Source organism: Pseudorca crassidens, chromosome 1 (genome assembly GCF_039906515.1).
Source record: "Pseudorca crassidens isolate mPseCra1 chromosome 1, mPseCra1.hap1, whole genome shotgun sequence".
In the NCBI taxonomy this organism is placed as follows: Eukaryota; Metazoa; Chordata; class Mammalia; order Artiodactyla; family Delphinidae; genus Pseudorca; species Pseudorca crassidens.
In genome coordinates this window covers 66,231,189-66,251,099 of record NC_090296.1, presented here as the reverse complement: position 1 = coordinate 66,251,099, position 19,911 = coordinate 66,231,189, and the positions used below count along the sequence as shown (strand labels likewise).

Below are 19,911 nucleotides of genomic sequence, written 5' to 3'. Positions count from 1 at the left end.
ATCCCTGAGTGTTAAGCTGAAATGCTGGCTACTCATCCATGACAATATATGTAGGATATATGTTTGCAGAGATAGGCAGATAGACAGCAGAGGGACAGATAAATGATTGAGTCACTTCCCAGTGAAAATAATATTTTGGATAGGATAGTATATTGTGATCATTTTAGAGAAGTTAGTTGAATTAGTATTCTTAATCATGAAGGTATTGGGATGCAATATCTGTGGAAAATTTAGTCATAGAGAAAGGGGTTTGAATGTTGAGAGTGCTGTTTTTACCCCAAGTTCTTGACTGTGTAACCTTCACAAGGCACTGACCCTCCATTTCTCATTCTGTTAAATATGGCAATGCTCTTTCTCAAGGACATAGTAGTAATCATTTTGTTCAAATGCTGCAAGTGCTCAGAAAGGGTGAACAAATGGAAATAGCCATGATATGTCTCAGGTATGAGCATCAGAATTACAGGTTACGTTTTCAAAATCTAAGCAATGGCTATGTCACAAGCTTGAGTTCCTATTTTGCTCTCTGTTTAACCACACAGAGAATTTTTCCTTCTCTTTTTATAGGTATCACCTAGGAACATCACAGGTTTTCAAGAATATATTATTGTAATATGAGATTTGAACAACTACACTGTATTTATGCATAATACATTCTGTGCCTTATCTTCAGGCTTCTGGACTTTGATTCAGAATATCAGGAGCTCTGGGATTGGCTGATTGACATGGAGTCCCTCGTGATGGACAGTCACGACCTGATGATGTCAGAGGAGCAGCAGCGGCATCTTTACAAGGTCAGAGCTACCCTTCTTGCCTTTACCTTGCTGTGGAAGATCTGATTAGCCTGACAAGTCTTTCTCTCAGGATATCTTTTGCGTTCATTGTATGTATCATGGTGTCTATTAGAATTCTCTTCCCTGTCCCCAAACTCATTTCCATCCCTTGTGTGCTGACAGGCTGCATGGACATCATAATTGCAAGAAAGTTCCCTTTATCACATTCTATTTGGTGTAATTCTATAGAAGGACAAAGGTTTATCTTCAAGATGAATAGCAATAAATGAAACTGCATTAATAAGTAGACTGAAACAAAATGAAGGATAAATGGATTGGTAACATTAACAAAATGTGTTTTGATTGGAGTACTCAGGTGGAGTCTATCCACCCCTCAGATCTTCCCAGAGATAAAAGAAATTTGCCTTCTGTTTGGCTTGCTGCTTCCGGGGTACAGACCTTGTCCAATTTAATGTTTATTGGTGTTACGTAGCGCAGACGTTGTCAAATTAAGTCAATGCATTTGCATGTGATTTAAGAAAACTGTCTTTGTACTCAACATATTGATTGTAGGCAATCCATCTAATAACTATCTATATTGTTTTCCATGTCTGTTAATTCACCCCTAGCTTAATGTGTTTTACCAATTCTATTTAAATAGTCTTAGAAGTTCTTACAAAACAAGCATGAGATTTTGACTGAAAAAAATGGTTGTAAGATTCAGTGTCTGAAAAAGCAGTTGGGGAGGGTAGAGGGACTTTCCACTGAAAAATCAGACTGCAGTAAATCTTCCTCATTTAGGCAATTTTTATTGGAGTAATTCTGACAGTTGTCATCCTTGAATTGCTTTGAGCATATGGCATATTTCAAAGAGCAGATTGTGAATCATAAAAAATAAAATTAATAACTAACCACAGAATCAGCAACAGTATAATGACAAGAAACAACTACCCTCTAGCTTTTTAAAATTTCTTATAGAATAAGAAGTACATTCAAGGTCAAATAAAAGTTGTCTTCTTTCTTCTCCAATTTTTATCATTTTAAGTTACCTTTCCTTAATATATTATTTTAAATTTTCCCTCCTCTAAAGAGAGAGATTTATTTTCAAGGGTCTGGTAGACTTTAATTAGTGTCCCTCGGGGATCATCTTAGTTAAGAGAAGATATAAGCTCCCTAGGGACTCAGCAAAAGGTGATATTTTACTCCCTAAAGAATTCTGCCCAACATTAATCAAGTTTGTTGACTACTAGCTGTTTCCTATATGGATAGCTGTCCACATTACCCACAAAGCTACCATCTTCTGGCCTCACATATTGTTAGAGTAACAATTTCAACCTAATGTAACCAAAGCCAGGTGATTTCGCATTTCATGCCGGGATCAAGAATTATGTGTGAAAAGTGCCTATAAGTCTATATTAATTTAATGGTATAAAAATATTTGTTTCATTCCTAAGACTTAAGCATTAAAATTTCAGCCAAAAAAGAAAAAAAATACAAAAGTTATCTAATCATAAGCCATTATCTCAGATTTTATTTCACCCATGATGCCAAATAACATTTCTTTTCTTCTTGATGCATTTTGTATTTTGCACATAAACCACTATTTTTTTTAGAAACAGTGCTATTCTTTGTCAAAATCACATTCATATAATTTACATCACAATTAATAGGAAGACATTGAACAAAAAATGCACTCTTCCTTTACTTGTGGTTTCCTTGTAAGTGCTCTGCCTGAGAATTCCCATTCTGGCATATTGAAGGCCATTATTCCACCCAGTCAGTACTTCTGGATTATAGTATTTTTCCAAACATTTATTTATTTATTTATTTTTTCCGGTACGTGGGCCTCCCACCGTTGTGGCCTCTCCTGTTGCAGAGCACAGGTTCCGGAAGCACAGGCCCAGCGGCCATGGCTCACGGGCCCAGCCACTCTGCGGCATGTGAGTTCTTCCTGGACCGGGGCATGAACCCGCGTCCCCTGCATCGGCAGGCGGACTCTCAACCGCTGCGCCACCAGGGAAGCCCTCCAAACATTTTTATACTGGGGCTCTTCATTTGTGATTCATGTCCTCTGTTTCTTCTTTCAGATGCTCAGCATATCTAAGCTCACTAGACTAGCACTGATTTTGCATTAGGCTTGTAAACAAATTAAAGATTATGTTAGAAACCAAGGACAGTGCTATAGGTTTGTAGAGGGTCTCTCTTTATATAAGCTCCCAAATTATTCCAGACGTTTAGAAACCTCCAAAGCAATCCTGAGGATATTGATGAAGGAGTAATTTAGAACTTGGGGTGGCTCCTGAATTAGAAAAACTGAGGGAAGAAAATTAATCTCAGGTCTTTGCCCAGAATCCCCAGGGATTCTTAGGTTAGGTCAACATTTTCAGTGTTCCATTTCTCTGTTCTAATCTGCTTTTCTAGGAATCAACAAAACTAATGCCTTGGGCGAAGGAGGTTTGGAGCCGGTTGATCACAGAGACCCCTAAAGGACTAAAGCTTTTCAGTTGGTCCCCGGCCTTTCTAGGCTTTCAACACCATTTGAGTCTACCTTAATCATCTTTAATCTTAAAATTTGTTGGCCCTAAAAATTACCAATGCTTCATCAGCATTTTTCACCAAGGGTACCATTGACATTTGGGACAAAACAATTTTTTATTAGTTTGTGCAACCGTTCCTTCCACTACAGGACATTTGTTATTCATGTTCCTCTAGTCATTGTGACAACTCAGTTGGACACCCAACTCATTTCATAGCATTTTCAATCTATCTCAACGTATCTACATCATCTTCATTTCTTAAAATGCTTGTATAACAGCAAGAAAAATGCTTTGCCCTTGTATTCTTTGTTATTAAGCAAAGCACCTTACATGGTTGATATTGAACTAATAGTTGTTGAGTTAAAACAGTTAAGGATGGGATTGAAGCTCATGATCCCTGCTATTAATGTAAACAATGAGGGTGAAAAACTTTTAAGAGAGACCTTCAACTGAGTGATGGTAAAATTCCAGGAACTGTAGATCAGGACAGAATCATTATTCCTGTTATCGTAGAATCTGAAACTTTTGTTCTCCTTTCCCTGGGGTGGGGCTCTCTCTGTTTCATCTTTCAGCTGATTTCCTGGTATGCATAGGCATGCCCAGACCCCAATTCTGCATTACTTAGTCCTAGGTTGATGCCTGAAAATCACCTTTGGAAATGTTAGGTTAGAGAAAAGATAGTAAGATGGTCGTCAGTGAGTGTGAAGATTTTTTAGCATTTTCAATGTTAGACACCACCTTTCCTGACTTTACCTGTTTATTTTCTATTCTTGTCTCTGCTAGAAAATCATGTGACCTTAACTCCTAGATATGGAACTTCTGATAAAGACCCCAGACTATTCATTCAGCAGACCTCCTGAGCGGAGCACCTATTATGATATCTTGGTTACCCCAAACCAGCAAAATATTCAAGGAACTTTTAAAGGAAGAGAATTAGGTTTAACAGGCAAAGAATACATAGATACAACCTCACATAATTTAGAACCTTAATATTACAGTGGGCTGTAAAGTGGATTATCTGTTTAAAACATTTCTTGTTATTTTCAGATTGTTAGAAATTTAAGATCATTTTCTTTCTGATTAGTTTTAAACTGCAGGGCCATTAGAACAACCTGATTCTTATTAAAAAGTAACCACTCCCTTAAATATGTTTTCTTCTTTGTTTGGAGACAGTGAGACATACTGCCAATGTCTTTCCTTCCCCCTTTTCGGTCTGGCTCAGCCTCAGAATGGGGACCTTCTGAAGCTATTTTCTAATAAACATTGGCAGTATCATCAGCTTAGAAAACACAAATGTAGTCTTTTCTTGTCTTTTTTCTTCCTCAATCTGAGAATAAGCTCCAAGGAGAATTTACTCCCACTCTCTCATTTTCTTTCTCTTCATTCCTGCTACCTTCCTAAGTAGGACAATTTAATTTGTCAAAAGTAACACCATGATTTTGAAAGTTCAGCTCCTATTTGGACTAGCGTTACGAAGCCAGAATTCATAATCACAGGGAGCTGTCTGCATGTGCATTAACTATTAATGGAGAAATATTTAAAACCCACTTGCAAAGGAAAAGCTTCATTTTTTCATATCTGCAGATCAAAGGTGGCATTATTCTTGGGTTCAGGGAAGCGCAAGACACCTCCTCCCCCATCCTATATATTTTATACACTGAGTGGCCTGGAAGCATCTCCATGATGGGAGAACTGGAGGCCAGGCAGCGGCTGTTGCTGCCGCCTTGCCCTCTGCAGCAGGCGCAGCTGGTTCTGGAGTGCCGTGAGGCTGTGCCCTGTCATGGGCTTCTTTCCTTGCCACAGGGCACTGCTGTTCTCTGCCATCTGCAGAGCACAGGTGACAGAGCCCCTAGCCGTCCTGGATTGGTGTGGGGTTGCAAGGGTTAAGTTCAAGGGCCCAATTCAGAAGTTGTAGGCTGGTGATTATTGTTATAATTAAACAAGAGCTGTTTTCAGGTAGTGTGAAGCTCACTAAAACACCACATTTATAGATTTGTTCCTTGAGTGAATGGCTTAGCTGTTGCTCATCAATAAAATATTAGATTATATTACTTCTCAGGGGTTAAAAATAACCCTTCCAACTTAAAAAAAAAATAACAATATTAACACTCACTTCAACCAAGACCTGTATACTTTCAGGGAATTTACACTGAAGATGCTATACTTAATTTAGAGGGTTGGTTACTCATGGTTTCCGCTTTTATGGGAAAAATGCAAGTGTCCTCTATCTTTCTCCATTGGCATATCTGTAAAAATATATCCTGTGTGAAAAAGGAAAAGAACCATTCATTCTATATAATACAATGCTCACTAAACATATTAATTGCATTTTTATTTTGTTATTGGTTTGAGGTTGTAAGAACTTATAAAAATTCACAGGGGAACAATAAAAATATTTTTAATATATAAGTACAAATCAGAACTGGGAAAATATATGTAAGCTGGATTCTATTTCTGTGAGAAGAGTTGATGTGTAGGCACAGACTATAAGGTCCTACACAATTACTAAAGATGATCCTGAAAGTTTATTCTGGGTTTCCTGGTAGTGAAAGCAAAGAAGGAAATGTGGTCAAACGCTAAATTTACATTTTCCATGAGAAAAAACATTATACTTCCTTTGGAGAAATTGTTTATTTTGATACTTAGAAACAAAGATATTTTCTTTTAGGATTTTTTTATATAAGGGGTTAGAATGGTATAGTAGAGAAATGCCTAACCACAATATTTCTTACAAGTAGATTTCTGAACTTAATACTTTTTTTTTTTTTTTTTTTTTTTTTGTGGTACGCGGGCCTCTCACTGTTGTGGCCTCTCCCATTGCGGAGCACAGGCTCCGGACGCGCAGGCTCAGCGGCCATGGCTCACGGGCCCAGCCGCTCCGCGGCATGTGGGATCTTCCCGGACCGGGGCACAAACCCGCGTCCCCTGCATCGGCAGGCGGACTCTCAACCACTGCGCCACCAGGGAAGCCCTGCCTGAACTTAATACTTCTGACAAATGAGTTAGTTATTTTTTCTCTGACTCTATTGCCAGGTAATGGTTAGAGATTTTGAGCACAGCTCTCGCCCATAGGTAGCTCCTTTCAATGATAGTGTGACCAGATGGAATTAATGAAAGGACATCGTTATTATATATTGGAAAAGAAGAGGTTATTAGTAAAATGAGAAAGAAATATAAACGTTGAAGAGATGGAAAAGCAGTTGAAATTAGTTAATTCAAAGTTAACCAAAGAAAAAAAGAATAAAGGAGTAAATTAAAATCATGGGTAGATGAATGAATAAATAAGAAAATGCTAAAAAATCAAATACAAACAAATTTTTAAAACCAAAACATTGAAAGGAGAATTGTTTCAGGAAGAAAAGCCAGGTACAAGAAAGGGCTAAATTTTAAAGGAGAAAATGTTACTTTAGAGAATTTTGGTGTATATTATAAGAAAAGCATTATGACTTTTAAAAGAAACATGTATGGAATGAGATAGGAAATTCTGGGAGATAAGAAATACAGTGTAAAAGAAGAAAAATGGGACATAGTTGACTTGTTATTTTATAACTGTTGATGCCAAAATGATGCCATAGCTATGAACCAATCATAGAAAACAGATTAATCATGCTATTCCTATATTTTATAAATTCAACCCTCTACAATAGTTCTCTTTCATTTTGTTCTGGACTACATTGATCTAAATAATTTCAGATGTGGCTTGATACCTTTATGACTGAACTTGAGCTCTTAAAAATGTAATGGTAGGCTGGTTCACAGTCCAGGTCATAGTAGCTAGGATTAAAATAGAAGAAAATCCATGAACTTATTAAAAAAATTTACAAGAATAGAAGTACATGTCAAAAAATTAAATTCTGTTAATTAGGCCTTATATTGGAATTTCAGTACCTAAATTTTCTACCTTGATTGTTCAAAATGAAGCAAATTACTAGTTATTGAAGCCGTCAAGGTAAAAATGTACCAGATATATCAAGCACAAGAACCTAATGATAATTTTTTACCTCTTTCCCAGTAGATTATTTGTAGAGCTTAATTGTATGTTAGATTAAAACTCTATTAAGATAAGAAGAATATGCTTAAAATCATTATAATATTTCAAAAAACATTATCTAATCTTTTTTAAAGTAATCGGAATGGAAAAACCTAGGCCACCTCCACTGCTACCTAGAAGTGACTTTGTTGTTCCATTTTTATTAAAGTTCAAAAAGTCCTTAGATTAGTTGTCATATTAACTTGAGCGTTGATTAATCAGTGTTTGCTCTGAATACTTGAATATATGTATATGTTTTCTTTCTTTCCTTTTCTTTTCTTTCTTGAGAAAGGGCAAAACTTATCCTGAAAATGTTTAGAAGAAAAAGTAGATGGATGTGGTTTCTGAACAATATATGAAACACTATTTATGCTGGAGCTTATAATACCTATTTTCCTTGCTTTTTTAAAAGGAAAAAAAAAAGAAGGATGTTAAGAGAATAGTATGCCAAGAAATAGCTGGCTCTGTATGCAGAGGGGCAAGGAAGGGAAGCCCCGCCAGCAGTTTTTGTCTCTGGCGGGTGAGCCACTGGCCGGAAGGTGCGTTGGCTCTCTGGGCAGCCTCTGCTGTATTGTGCTTCTCCCTCTCTCCCTGGCCTGGCCTGCTCTGGCCTAGAGTGGATCAAACAAGCCGTGGGGAAAGTTCCCCTCATTTGCATCACTTCTAGACAGCCCTGTCTTACTCTTTGCTGACAGGAAATCACTGTCTTTGTCACCTTTTCTCAGGGCCCTCCTTTTGGCAGAGATGGGCCATGTGACCACGCTTAATCACAACAGGGCTGGCTCAGGACTCAATGACATGTTTTCCTCAGCACTTCAGTAAATGGGGTAGAGGAGTCAGTAGGAAATGACTACATTAATTTTAGAGTGAAAAGATAATTAACACTTGAAGGACTAATGCTACAACCTATGGAATTATTATTCAAATTGAAGTTAATTCATCAAAAACTTGTGAAAACTATCTTCCCTAATGCAACTGTTTAAAAAAATAAACCTTGAATAGTAAGATTTGGTTATGTTGGAGGGAGAGTGGGAAGAAGGCGGGGAGAGAGGGGCTTTGGGTGGAGAGTGGAGAGAGAAGCGGGGATAAAGGGAGAGGAAAATCATAGCAGGCATTAGCTATGTTTGAAAAAGCAACTTAAATGGGCTAAAACTTCAACATTTGGGACTGCAGGCTGGAGCATATAAAACGCTTACTTAGATGATATGAATAGGACACTGGCAAACAAAAGCAGCAGTGTGCTCCTAGAAAACTGTGCTTAAAGGAGTTTCCTTGGCAACAGAAATGCAGTTCCAAAAGTAGACAGAACTTTCCTCAGAAAACATACTATTAATAACAACCTTCCGGAACAACTTGGAGCAATTTGACAACTTGGCAATAATAATGCCAAGTGTTCTGCAAATTAATCTAACACATAACTGTTATGTTTCCCTTGCCCATAGTTTTGCTGGACTCTACCTAGAACTCATTGCTTTTCAGTGGCACAAGTGTGAAAATTATTTCTAAATGTTGTCATGGAAAAAAGAAAACCAAAAGAAGTGCTAGTGGCCAACAGTGGCCAGTGATTGTGTTCAGCCTTTTGGAACCTACCAGAGAACTTGGTGTAATGAGATGAGTTTATTCCAATTAAAGCTATTATATTTAATATCTCATTCCAACAAAGATACTTTCACAAACAAAACTTGGTAAAGGGTTAACAGCCTGAGATTTGCTGTGATGTGAAGCACATCTTGAGGCCATTGGTTATATAAATGTAACACTTCACTAGATACGTGCTGGGTGTTATTTTTAAAAGCATCATCATTTCTTGTCAGCCCAGAGAATGAACTAATCTTGGATCTACTTGGCCAATGGGAATCATTTGAATTCTCCTGAAGGCTATACATTTGCCAGCCAAGAAAGGAAGAATGTTCCGCTATTCTAACCTTTCTTGAATCCTTGGATCTAAAGGTTAAAAGTAATCAATATCTCATTGTGCTACTTGGTTTCACGGTAATAAGTAATAACCGTCATGTTAAAATCCAAATGATTGCAGATAGCACTTAAATGAGTTGACCTGTTTGGGAGATTTTATTAATTGCAATCAGGATAATCATTAGAGTTTGCTAATAAAAATTTGGATTAAATTGTGAAAATTTCAGCCTTTAGCTTTTGAAAAATGACTTTTACTTAATTAGATGTGAATGTGCAGTGTTCCCCCCTGCCCCATGTTAAGCTGAGATATTTGGCTTTAACTCTACATATTTGTAGATTTTTTTCTGGTTTTTATAAAATAAATTAGAGGAACATTTAAGTTCCTTATAAGAAAGGGCGTTTGGTTCACTGCCACCTTTGGCTCCTGAACCGCTCAACACTATATAGATATGTTTCAGATCAGTGACTTAATGGAAATGTCCCTCACCTACTTTTTAGCATTTCCTATTTTTAAATTACTTATTTGTAGCGGTTATATTCATATGTAAGCTAATCTGGTTTGAAGCTAGAAAAAAAGTTATATGATGTGTGATTAAACTTTACAGACAGCCATGGTAAGAACTGGGGGTTATTTATTTTGTCAAAAATAAGTACCAGAGTTTAAAGATGAAAACCAAATATTGTCATTGACAAAGTGGTCTTAATGTAAAAGGATAAATGTTAGATTTAATGTTTCATGTAATTACATCAGGAAGGCATTGGTTATCGTAACTGTAACTACAAGGAAGTGTATAAGATATATATGCTATTGAATCCAAATATTTCGTCTTTATTATCATTCTAGTTTTTACAGCTTGTTAGGATTTCATGCATATATTCCTAAAGCAGGGAGGTGGGACTAGAAGGGTACATAAATAATGTTTTAGTTATTTCAAAGGAAGTCCAGGTACCTGTTCAGAATAGGCTGGTGAGCCTTGGCTGGGGATGGGGCAGGGGGCAGGCAAAGCTCAACCATAGTGCTTTTACAGATAAACTCTCTAACCTCCTTCCTTTCTGTCCTTGTTTTACTACTATGTCTAACTTTAAATCCCATCCTTAAGATTCATTTCTTTGTGGTAAAAAAGAGTGTACTCTACTGGATGCAGATAATCTATGGGGAGGGGGAGAATAATATTGAATTAAATGCCAATTTTAACATCTAGTTTAAATGGAAAGACACTGAGAAGGGAAGATAGAGTGGGGAGTGGGTAGAGGGAAGAAATCCAGAAAAGGGACCAAGGACGCAGATGTTACCTACTTCACCATTTGATAAGAAGGGAAGTATCTGTGTGTGTGTGTGTGTGTGTGTGTGTGTGTTATGAGATAGGAGTAGGATAGAGGGACAAAAAAATTAATATTGGTCAGATCTTACTATTTGACTATGTCAGTGCCCTATGTACATCATTGTATTTAATGCTCACAATGTTCATGAATTATTTTCCCCATTTCATGTACTCTGAGCCTGAAATACAGTTAAGTGGCTAGCCTGAAAGACACAGAACTAGTTTCTCAGTCAGATTAGGCTAGGGTTTGCTGAGATAACAAACAACCGCCAAATCTCAAAGGTTTAAACCTGCAAAGATTTATTTCTCATGTATTTATACTACATGTCCATCACAAGTTGGCTATGAGCTATCCTTCACATTGCTGTTACTCCAGGAATCATACTCATGGACAAGCCACCCTCTTAAATATTCCCTCAATGTGACAAAGAGAAGAGAGACTTCTGGAGGGTCTCACTCTAGTCACTAAATCTACTTGGAAGAAACACTTGTCACTTCCTCTCAATCATCGGCCCAAACGAATCGCATGGCTCCACCTTACTCCAAACTGAATGGGGAAATGCATTCCTACTATATGCTGGAAGGCAGAAAACTAGAAATATTTGTTGAGCTGCACCAATAACTACCACAAGAAATAAGTAAATAAGTCAGGGTTTGATCCTTGCCTGCTCAGTGTTGCCCCATATCCTCTTCTCTTTCCGCCCTCTTCATGAACTTTTTGTGCTAAGATAGAAAGAAGAAAGTCCTAAATATTTAGATGGTACATCTGCAGAGAAAACATGATGGGTTTGGGCTGGTTCTTTAGCCACTCATCAGCCTTTCTTAAGCACCTCAGCACCCTGGGGAAGTGTTGCCATAACAGGAGCCTCCTGTTATATTCTGTCAGATTCAGGAAAGCCAAGGCCGAAAATATTTATGTCATTTTGGGAGATGCACTAAAGGCAGCATTGCCCAAGGAAGATTCAACCTCATGGATTCTGTTATTGCCAAAGGGAGTCATTGAAGAAGTGTCCCCATGGAGAGATGCTCTAGAGGAATATCATTTACAGAAAAACCACCTTCCAGTCCTGTCAAGGAAGCAAATGCATTTCTCAGAAACAAGGGCATTCCAAGCATATTTTTAATAGAGTGGGCATTTGTGAAGCTCATACTTTCTTAAAATAGGCACTTCTGTGACACTCTATCCCTAATGAGGCGCACTGGGAAGCTAAGAGGGAAGAGTGGTCTTGCTGCTGAACCTTGATTCATTTACCTAAGACACAATACACACACACACACACACACACACACACGCACATTTTCTTTCTCTAAAGCTAGGAAAGAGTCAACCAGACTAAAATCCTTATTGCTTTTGGGGTTGATTTCAAATTTTCTTCCAGTCTTTCTCAGACCACAACTTTCTCCAATAGGATATCTATACACCCCTGAAACTCGTCTGAATTTACTACCTCGGCTGCTTCTTAAGTGGTTGATTCCATATGCTCATAGACATTTGCACAAAGCTTTGTGATCTGTGATATTCCCCTTGTCACCTCATTTTAGCCATTGGAAACTAGGAAGTCTGTGGAAGAGGTACACACATTTATGCATACATTTATGTGTGTTTACACATATGCACACATATACAAAGTATTAACATGTTGAATTAAAAGAATCTTTCATCAGGATTGAATCTGGATGAAGTCAGACTCCTTGGACCAGACATGCTGGCTGTCCCAAGACATTTAAATCATGCATATATAAATAACTATACAAACTCTTTTCATATCTGCCAAGTTTCAGTCTGGAGCTCATTTCTATGTTATAAAGTTTGGCATACTGGATTTTGCTACCTTCATTACAATAGAATTATCCCTTTCAATACTCACAGGTGCCTCCCTGAGAGAACCCTCCTTGAGAATAATTTAGCCATGAGTACTTTGTTATTAATAAAATGCATATTTTTAAATAATATGATAGATTTAAACTTTGTGGACTAAATTTGAGAATGAATGATTATAATTTTTGTTAGATTTCACATTCCAAGGGCAGGATTCATGTCTGTGTTGTTTATTGATATAGCTCCAGTGCTTAGCACAGTACCTGGCACAGAATAGAAACTCAATAAATATATGGTGAGAAACATTTTTCCAATAAGGCTTATTTAATAATCTATTAATTAGATCCTATTAATCAGAGCTATACTATCAACTCGTTACTTTTTCAAGAAAACAATCCTATTTTCATGCTGTGGTAATTGAGTCTAAAACTTCATGGCTTCCTCTTACATTATATATAAAAAGAAAAACAAAAATTTCTCTCCTTGAAAAACCAATGTGCCTTAAGGATAGCTCTTAATACTCAGAGTACCCAGATTTGGCCAGGTTGCTATCAGGGGAAAAAACGTGGTGATAGGGAAAAAAAGAGGGAGGGAGGAAGGGAAGGACAGTGACATCCATGTCTGAGACAAATGGTACAAAAATGTACAACTAATCACCATAATTCTATGGCTAGTTTCCAACCTTTCAAACTGTAGTATTCACTGTTGTATTCTTGATTATGTAGACAATCTCAGTACAAGTGTTTATACATGTGAGGATAACATGAACCATGCAAATGCGAAGCCTAATAATAGAATAATAAGTATAGGTAAACATGAACAGTCATTTGAAATGTGAAGTATATCACCATAATTTGTTCTTGTACCATAGTTACCAGGAGATTTTACTGACACTTTCATTGTAGAAAATCTGGTTTGACTTCAGAAGAGTGTGTGTCTAAAAATTTAATCATGAAGGGGTGAGAAAAATAGGAGATTTGGACTTTGGCTGGCTCTTTAATCCAAGTCCGTCATGATGAGGGTGAAGTGGGGAGAGAGTCTAAAAGACTGACTCATCTTTCCAAAGCTATAGCAAGCCAATTCAGAATATGAAACTTAAAAAACTAAATTTCACTTCTATAATGTCAAGAAAAAGCTGAAATGTAATTTCGAAACTTACTCCCACTCTTGTATTTAAAAATTTTATACTCATTATTTAAAAAAATAATCCTATGGTCATTTATACTTTTAGTGATTAATTGTAAGCTTTAATGATTTTAAGCAATAAAGAAAAGGTTAAAAGATGTGCCATTTAAAATTAGAATTTGATGAAGATTCGTGATAAATTCACTTCTTGCCCCTCTTTGTGTCTACTTTGGCATCCTTTTGGGTTTACTGTCTTCCCACTGAACTTTGTCCTTCCTCCTCAGCTGGGACATGCTGAGATTTGAAAATAAGCCTGAGGAACACTTCTCTCTGTATGGTTGTTCTCTCCTCTTCTTCACTCTCTTCAGCCTGGTGATACTAAAGACCCATTCCTTGAATCTCTGGTTTTCTTATAAGCCACGAACAAAACTCCTCACGTTCCTGAAGACTTCAATATAAATGAATCTCTAGAGTTGAGCTCATTGCATTTTTTCTCTACAACAAGGGAGTATAGCACAAGAGCCCAGATTTGGCTAGCATTTTATAACCAGTGTTTTGATGATACTTTAAGAGGCTCCATCCATCCAAGTTTGGGCTAGAAAAGGAAATAAAGTATAGAAACACTGTCAGAGCCTTTTCTGTTTACAAAAAGATCCAGGGATACCATGAATAATGCCAGAAATTTCATGTGACAGCCAGCTCTTGCAGGATTTTTGAGGTCACCAAGTTCAGGAAATAGTTACAGAAAGCTGACTGGAGCTCAAAGATTTTTTTAAAAAATTAAGTAAATAATTGTGTTCCCTGTCCATTGTCCACGGTGCTGCTCAGACATGTGCCCTCCTGGGGTGGACGTCTCCCCAGAGTTAGGTAATATTTGACACTCAATACTTTCTGAATTGAATCACCTGCTTAACAAGTGTTTTCTCCTGAATCTTCCAAAGTGAATCCCTTAGAGGTTTTGTACAGTTATTTACCCATGAGAAGTGAGAATTTTACCTGAAGTTTCAGGACTGCAAGTGACCTCAAAACAACCTTCATTTCATTTCCTCTCTTTCAGAGATTTTTTTTTTTTTTTTTTTTTTTTTTTTTTTTTGCGGTACGCGGGCCTCTCACTGCTGCGGCCTCTCCCGTTGCAGAGCACAGGCTCCGGACGCGCAGGCCCAGCGACCATGGCTCACGGGCCCAGCCGCTCCGCGGCATGTGGGATCTTCGCGGACCAGGGCACGAACCCGCGTCCCCTGCATCGGCAGGCGGACTCTCAACCACTGTGCCACCAGGGAAGCCCCAGAGATTGTTTTTTATCCATTCCAGATAGGAGAGAATTTGTCCTCCATTAAAGACCTTTCCAGAGGGAATTCACAACCTTCCATTAAAATGTTTAACAATTCTCACTGCCCTGAAAGTCTTCTTATATCTAGTGTAAATCCCTTCTGTTGTTAGGTTTAATTGTCAAATCAGCCAGAATCCATGTTCCATAATTAAATCTTTTCTATTTTCCAATATAGTCACATATCTGAATCTTTTGCAGTTTTCTTTTCAAGTTAAAAAATCTTTTAAAAATCCTTTATTTCAGTTTTGTCTACACTCCATCTAAATGAAACCACTTCAGTCCTCTTTTGTAGGAGAAAATATGCTAATATTGAGAGACTGCTGGTAAATCCATGTATTTGAGGGGCCTTAGTGAGCTCTGTGGATTTCTGCATCAGGTTTTTCAACTTTCTCTTATTAACAGTTAATAAAATAGTTCATGGTTTGTTTGGAAGAGGAATGTGGTCTGAGATGGTATGACTTACAGTGTATACCTGGGGAAAAAAGAGTTTAAAAAGAAAAAGAAAATAAGATAAAAATGGACCAAAAGAATCCTCTTGCCACTTAGGGACAGAGCTGCTTCTTCTCCCAGTGGATGTGTAATATATTATTTATGTAAGAGTGAGCATCATGTTTTTGGTTCACATTCCATTTGGAACAAATATGGTATGACAGTTTCTTTGGCTTATTGTTGTATATGTGGCTATCTATTTTTAATACATTGCTTTTGTCTTTTTTCTGTGCTTGCTTGCATCTGTTGTTATGAAAACTGACATAAAGCTTTTAAACATAAAAGAAGTGTTGGAGAAAGAGATGGTAAGAGACAACATTTCAAGAGAACATGAGGTAGAGAAACAGGAGCAAAGTCACCATGGAGGGAAACCAAAAGCAGCCTCTGCAGGATGAATGAGAGGGAGGGTCAGAACAGGTGTCCGCAATCACAGAGAAAAATGGTCAGGAGGCTACATAAAGCATTTCTAAGTTAGAGGGAGCAGAGTACATTATACACCAAATTATTTAAACTTTTTTTTTAACAGTCAGCACAGCACCTGACATTTTTTTTATTATTAATTAATTTATTTATTTATGACTGTGTTGGGTCTTTTGTTTCTGTGCGAGGGCTTTCTCTAGTTGTGGCAAGCGGGGGCCACTCTTCACGGCGGTGCACGGGCCTCTCACTATCGCGGCCTGTCTTGTTGCGGAGCACAGGCTCCAGACGCGCAGGCTCAGTAATTATGGCTCACGGGCCCAGTTGCTCCGCGGCATGTGGGATCTTCCCAGACCAGGGCTCGAACTCGCATCCCCTGCATTGGCAGGCAGATTCCCAACCACTGTGCTACCAGGGAAGCTCCTATTTAAACTTTTTAAGCTGCAGTTTTTAAACCTGTGAAATGGGGATAGCACCTACCCTGAAAGTTTGTTAGGACTCATTGAGGTATGTAAGGGGTTCAGCCCTCTGCTTATAGTAAATAGTACGCGCTCAATACATAGTACAGAATCAGGGGTTGACAAACTACAGCCTGAAGGTCAAATCTAGACTATAGCCTGGATTTTTTGAAATAAAGTTTTATTGGAACACAGCCAGGCACATTCATTATGAATTGTTTGTGGCTGTTTTTACACTAAGATAGCAGAATTGAGTAGTTTCAGCAGTGATTATATGTTTAGGCTCACAGGCCTACACTGTTTACATGCTCACATGCCTAAACTATTTACAGTTGACCCTTGGACAGTGTGGGTTTGAACTGCATGGGTCTACTTATACATGGATGTTTTTCAGTAAATAAGTACTACAGTACTACATGATCCACAGTTGGTTGAATTCATAGTTGCTGAATCTCAGGTGGAGAGGGTCCACTGAAAAGTTATACTTGGAATTTTGACTGTGTGTGTGTTGGTGCCCCTAACCCCCGAGTTGTTCAAGGGTCACCTCTACTATCTGGCTCTTCACAGAAAAAGTTTGCCAGTCCCTGGTATAAATAATAACTATTATGGCAACATTTTAGGAATATACGTTATTCTACAGACGAATGATTTTCCAGTTCAATTTTCTCTCTGTTGTATTGCAATAATACATGTTGACTATCAGTTTTTTGCTCAAGGTTCTAGTTTTTCTTTTTTAACAACCCCAAATCTGCCTATTTTGCTTGCTTTTCAATGTAATATTAAATGGTTAATTGGTTCATTTCACCACCAGGTGGCCTCCTATACTCTAGCGTGCTTGCGGGACCCAAAGGAAAGCAGAGAGTGGCTCTAACACACTTCTTTCAACTTTGGCTGTTATTCTGCTTTTATGAGTATTTCTCTGGCGGCTGGACTGCTCTGAAATCATTCTATGAACCCTAAATTTCGTGTCTGACCCCGAAACAGAAATTTACACTGACCTTTTTAGAAAATGAATTATCCATCAGACTTAGAAAGAGTAAAAACAAAATAAAAATATGTAGCTGCACACTCTCACATACACACGTACAACAAAGTGGAGTTTAAAAAAAAGTTTGGCTATTACTCTAAGAGCTTTACCACAACTCAGTCACACTCTCATATGCATACTATCAGGATTAACTGATCTCGAGGCTTCCTCAGGAAAAGGCAAAGGCCACTGTCACTCAGATCTCCACGTATTAAATTCTCTTGAGAATGTGAATGGACTTCATTTCAGTGCCTCAGTTTCTTTATGTTATTTTATAATCTAGATCCTCTTTTGAGTGTTCTTTGATCTTATTTTTAAGCTTCACTAAAGACCAGTGATAGGAAAAAAAAGATTGGAAAGCCCTGTGATAAAGCACAAGGAGGCCGGATTCTCCCTAGGCACTGACACTCATGCTCTCAGGTTTCATTTTCTTCATCTGTAAAGTGAGGGGGATGGACTAGGTAGCTCCAAGGTGTGTTCCAACTTCAATATTCTCTCTTTGGTGAAAAAACAAAGATTGTTCTAATTAGTAATTGATTTTGCCTATAGGCAATCTGGCAAAAATCAGGATTTTAGGAACAATTTCAAAGCTAAGGAAACAATATATATTTGAATTAATATAATTTTTTTGGAAAACTACCATAACAGGGGTAATTTCTAATTTTTAAAAAATAAATTTATTTTATTTATTTATTTATTTTTGGCCGCGCTGGGTCTTCGTTGCTGTGAGTGGGCTTTCTCTAGTTGCAGTGAGCAGGGTTACTCTTCGTTGCGGTGCACAGGCTTCTCATTGCGGTGACTTCTCTTGTTGCGGAGCTCGGGCTCTAGGCGCGCAGGCTTCAGTAGTTGTGGCACACGGGCTTTAAGAGCACAGGCTCAGTAGTTGTGGTGCACGGGCCTAGTTGCTCCACGGCATGTGGGATCTTCCCAAACCAGGGCTTGAACCCATGTCCCCTGCATTGGCAGGCGGATTCTTAACCACTGCACCACTAGGGTAGCCCAACAGTGGTAATTTCTGAATGCCATGTTATTTTTAGTTCATCTCAGATAGTAGTCATAAATACATATATTATGAGCCTTCTTGGACCCTTTCCTTTCCATTTTACTTTTATTCAGTAGTAGATAACTCTTCTTTTTTTCAGATTTATATAAAATTTCATTTGTTTTTAAATGAATTTTTATTGGAGTAGAGTTGATTTACAATGTTGCGTTAGTTTCTGCTTACAGCAAATTGAATCAGTTATACATATACATATATCCACTCTTTTTTACATAGCTATTCAATCAGGTTCTCAACAGTGTCCTTTGCTAAATCTGTTATGGAAGTTCAGCTTTCTCTTTGACATCTTATTTTCCACATATTTTAATTTTCCTACCGTTTTCTTTAGGCAGAGTTACCAAATGTTCCTCAGATTTCTTGACAGCGTAGAATAGATATATTTATTTATATTTCCATTGAAAATGGGTCACTTCACATCATATGAACAACCTGTTCTTACCTTCTGCTTGTGTTACGGTATGTACACCCCTGGTTTGTATTTCATTCGTCACATTGGATGTCATGGCAAATATGGCTAAAGGCATTTAGCTGTCTATGACAAAAAGACCAGAATGGTCTCTAGGGTATTTTGGTAGAGAATAGGCTCACATTTGAATTCAAAGTCAGCCCTGGGAGACCTAGTGACAGACGATCACACTAATTCCAAATTCCCTACTGGGGCTACTTCTCTGGAGAGCTATCTGGTTAAAGGCGGATTCATATTTACTTGGGGAAACATTGATTTCAAGTTTTTTTCTACTTTCCAAACTGTACTAATTAGTATCAAGCCCCACTAATAATTTATGAAATTTGCATCACTTTCTGTGTGCCTACACACAATGATATTTCCTACCTTAATTCTCCTTTCTCACATATATTTTAAAAATTAAATATGTCCATATGTTCTAATACACGTATTAGGAATTAATGGTTGAATAATTCCACCCTTACTTTAAAAAGTAAGGAAGAGTAAGGAATGATGCTGTCTGACTATGAAGATGAGGTAATAAGCATTTGTTAGGTATTACTATATTCTATGGAGAACAAACTAAAAGGAAGGTTATCCTTTTCCATAGTAATTTATAATCCATTTAGAAAAATAAAACCAAAAAACATGAAATTACAGCCAAGATAGCACATTTGTGTGGTATAAAAAAAGTGCTGGGCTTCCCTGGTGGTGCAGTGGTTGAGAGTCCGCCTGCCGATGCAGGGGACATGGGTTTGTGCCCCGGTCCGGGCAGATCCCACATGCCGTGGAGTGGCTGGGCCCGTGAGGCATGGCCGCTGAGCCTGTGCGTCCGGAGCCTGTGCTTCACAACGGGAGAGGCCACAACAGTGAGAGGCCCGCGTACCGCAAAAAAAAACCAAAACAAACCAAAAAAAAACGTGCTCATCTTAGAACATCTTTGTAGAAGAAATGAAATTTGAACTGGACCTTGCCAGATAGAATTTTAATAAGTTGAATGGAGACAGGTGCATTGCAGAAGAATGCAATATGGGAAAACCCCTCAGATTTGGGAATTAGTTTGACATGCTCCTAGGCCTTTACCAAAATCAGGAAGACACACTGGGGAAGAGTAACAAACCAATGGCAAATCACAATAGCTTTCAGCTATGTGTTCAGTGGAAGTCAA

General features: G+C 37.9%; 1 protein-coding gene across 9 annotated transcripts in view; it reads left to right on the top strand.

Annotated features, from left to right (window-relative positions):
* The window catches only part of AKAP6 (A-kinase anchoring protein 6), a 594,710-nt gene that overhangs the window by 466,064 nt on the left and 108,735 nt on the right, over window positions 1-19,911 (top strand). For all 9 annotated transcript variants that reach the window (XM_067737971.1, XM_067737915.1, XM_067737937.1 and 6 more), the window contains one exon: window positions 671-791. In XM_067737971.1, the coding sequence (XP_067594072.1) occupies window positions 671-791 (121 nt within the window). The remainder of the gene's footprint in view (window positions 1-670; window positions 792-19,911) is intronic.